The sequence below is a fragment of the Perkinsus marinus genome (assembly GCF_000006405.1).
Source record: "Perkinsus marinus ATCC 50983 genomic scaffold scf_1104296930404, whole genome shotgun sequence".
Classification (NCBI taxonomy): Eukaryota; Perkinsozoa; order Perkinsida; family Perkinsidae; genus Perkinsus; species Perkinsus marinus.
Window position 1 is genome coordinate 41252 of NW_003216106.1, and position 1437 is coordinate 42688.

General features: G+C 45.2%; 1 protein-coding gene across 1 annotated transcript in view; it reads left to right on the top strand.

Annotated features, from left to right (window-relative positions):
• The window catches only part of Pmar_PMAR015416 (conserved hypothetical protein), a gene marked incomplete at its 3' end in the record, with an annotated part of 1651 nt that extends 975 nt beyond the window's left edge, over positions 1–676 (top strand). Inside the window, exons 6-10 of the mRNA XM_002787075.1 lie at positions 50–141; positions 192–248; positions 292–423; positions 470–568; positions 613–676. Of these exons, the coding sequence (XP_002787121.1) occupies positions 50–141; positions 192–248; positions 292–423; positions 470–568; positions 613–676 (444 nt within the window). The remainder of the gene's footprint in view (positions 1–49; positions 142–191; positions 249–291; positions 424–469; positions 569–612) is intronic.
• Between the last annotated feature and the right edge of the window lie 761 nt (positions 677–1437).

The following is a 1437-nucleotide window of genomic DNA, read 5'->3' on the forward strand; positions in this document are numbered from 1 at the left end:
TAGTGGTACTGCTAGTAGTATAATAAATTGTCATGATGTTGTGTAGCAGGCCATGAACCCTATCGAACTTGCCTCGAATCACAGGGATGTATTCACAGAACGCTCGAGAAAGCTCATCGCAGAGAAGGCAGGAGTTTCGAAGTGAAAAGCTGCCGAGGAGGCCTCAGTAGGTGGTTAACATCCTTGCTCAGGGAATTCGTCAATCAAGTTATCCTCGAGCACGATGCACTACGTGGTGATCGGAAATGGTAGTACCGCACTTTCCCGTTTTTATGTAATGATACCCCCGAGGTACATGATTAGAAAGCAATACAACATGCCGATGCCCAAGACGTTTGAAGATCGAGAATTCATGGCAAAATATGATCGTCCGAGATCTCAGATGGAACGGCAGCAGTTCAAGAAGATGGTTGCTAAATATCAGTAATACTCCCTAGCCTACTCGAGACATTGATGAACCGTATTTCAGGCTGTGTAACAGAACGCGCTGGCGACAACCTATCATCACTGCAGCATATAAGAGACATCGGAGCTCTGGCTTTGATCGTTGGCGGAAAGTTCCTGTTCGGTAGGTGGTTAATTCTACTATTGGAAATATAACTGTACATTCAGATGGTTCCCGAGGTGGAAGAAAAACAACAGCGGTCCAAAGCCAGCTCACATGCTATTGCGATGAATTGCGTCCATGGTTGTGTTGTATGACTCGACAGTTTCTGTTACTCTGTATAGTTCCGAGTTTAGGTTGGTAGTCCATAGTCCGATACGTGAATGCTGCTCTTACGTGAGGGACACTTTCGAACGCATTGAATTTCAAACTAGCACATTCAGCTTGCCCTTGTGGGTGAACGATTGAATTGATAGTAATATCACATGTCTGTCAGGATGGAAATTATTAAGTGCATCGAGCGTTCATCCGTAGACGATGCGATTTCTACACCTTTTCCTGTGCAAGTTTGACGAATGACCAGGCAAGTATGACGGTTACAAGCAAATTCGACTTAGTGAATAGGAACATATCACAGTCGGATCTTATTCTTTGATTACTGTTGCTACCTGTGTGTAAACAGAGAAATGGTTATAGTGAAGAGTGCATGCCTCGAGTTGCACAAATTGGCATCTAAACAGATACTAGAATGTTCTTTCCTTGAGTTCTACTAATAAGATCAAACTCTGTGCAGTCCAGGCTTGCATGGGGCAAATTCAAGCAAGCGTAACAAGTATCGCTCGTGCGTCGTGGTGCACGTTATGGTGATCGACTCGACCGAGGAGGTAGTGCAACCGGTCGAGGACCAGGTGACAGCAATCTGGCTGTGCAAGAGCATCTCGAGCCGGTTCCACTCTGGAATTTTTCTTTTATTGTTTTTACTAGTTGTTTGGGGGACATTGCCTATGTGCCTGCGTGCTAGGCAATGTGACTGTGGTGTTGAGCCAATGCAC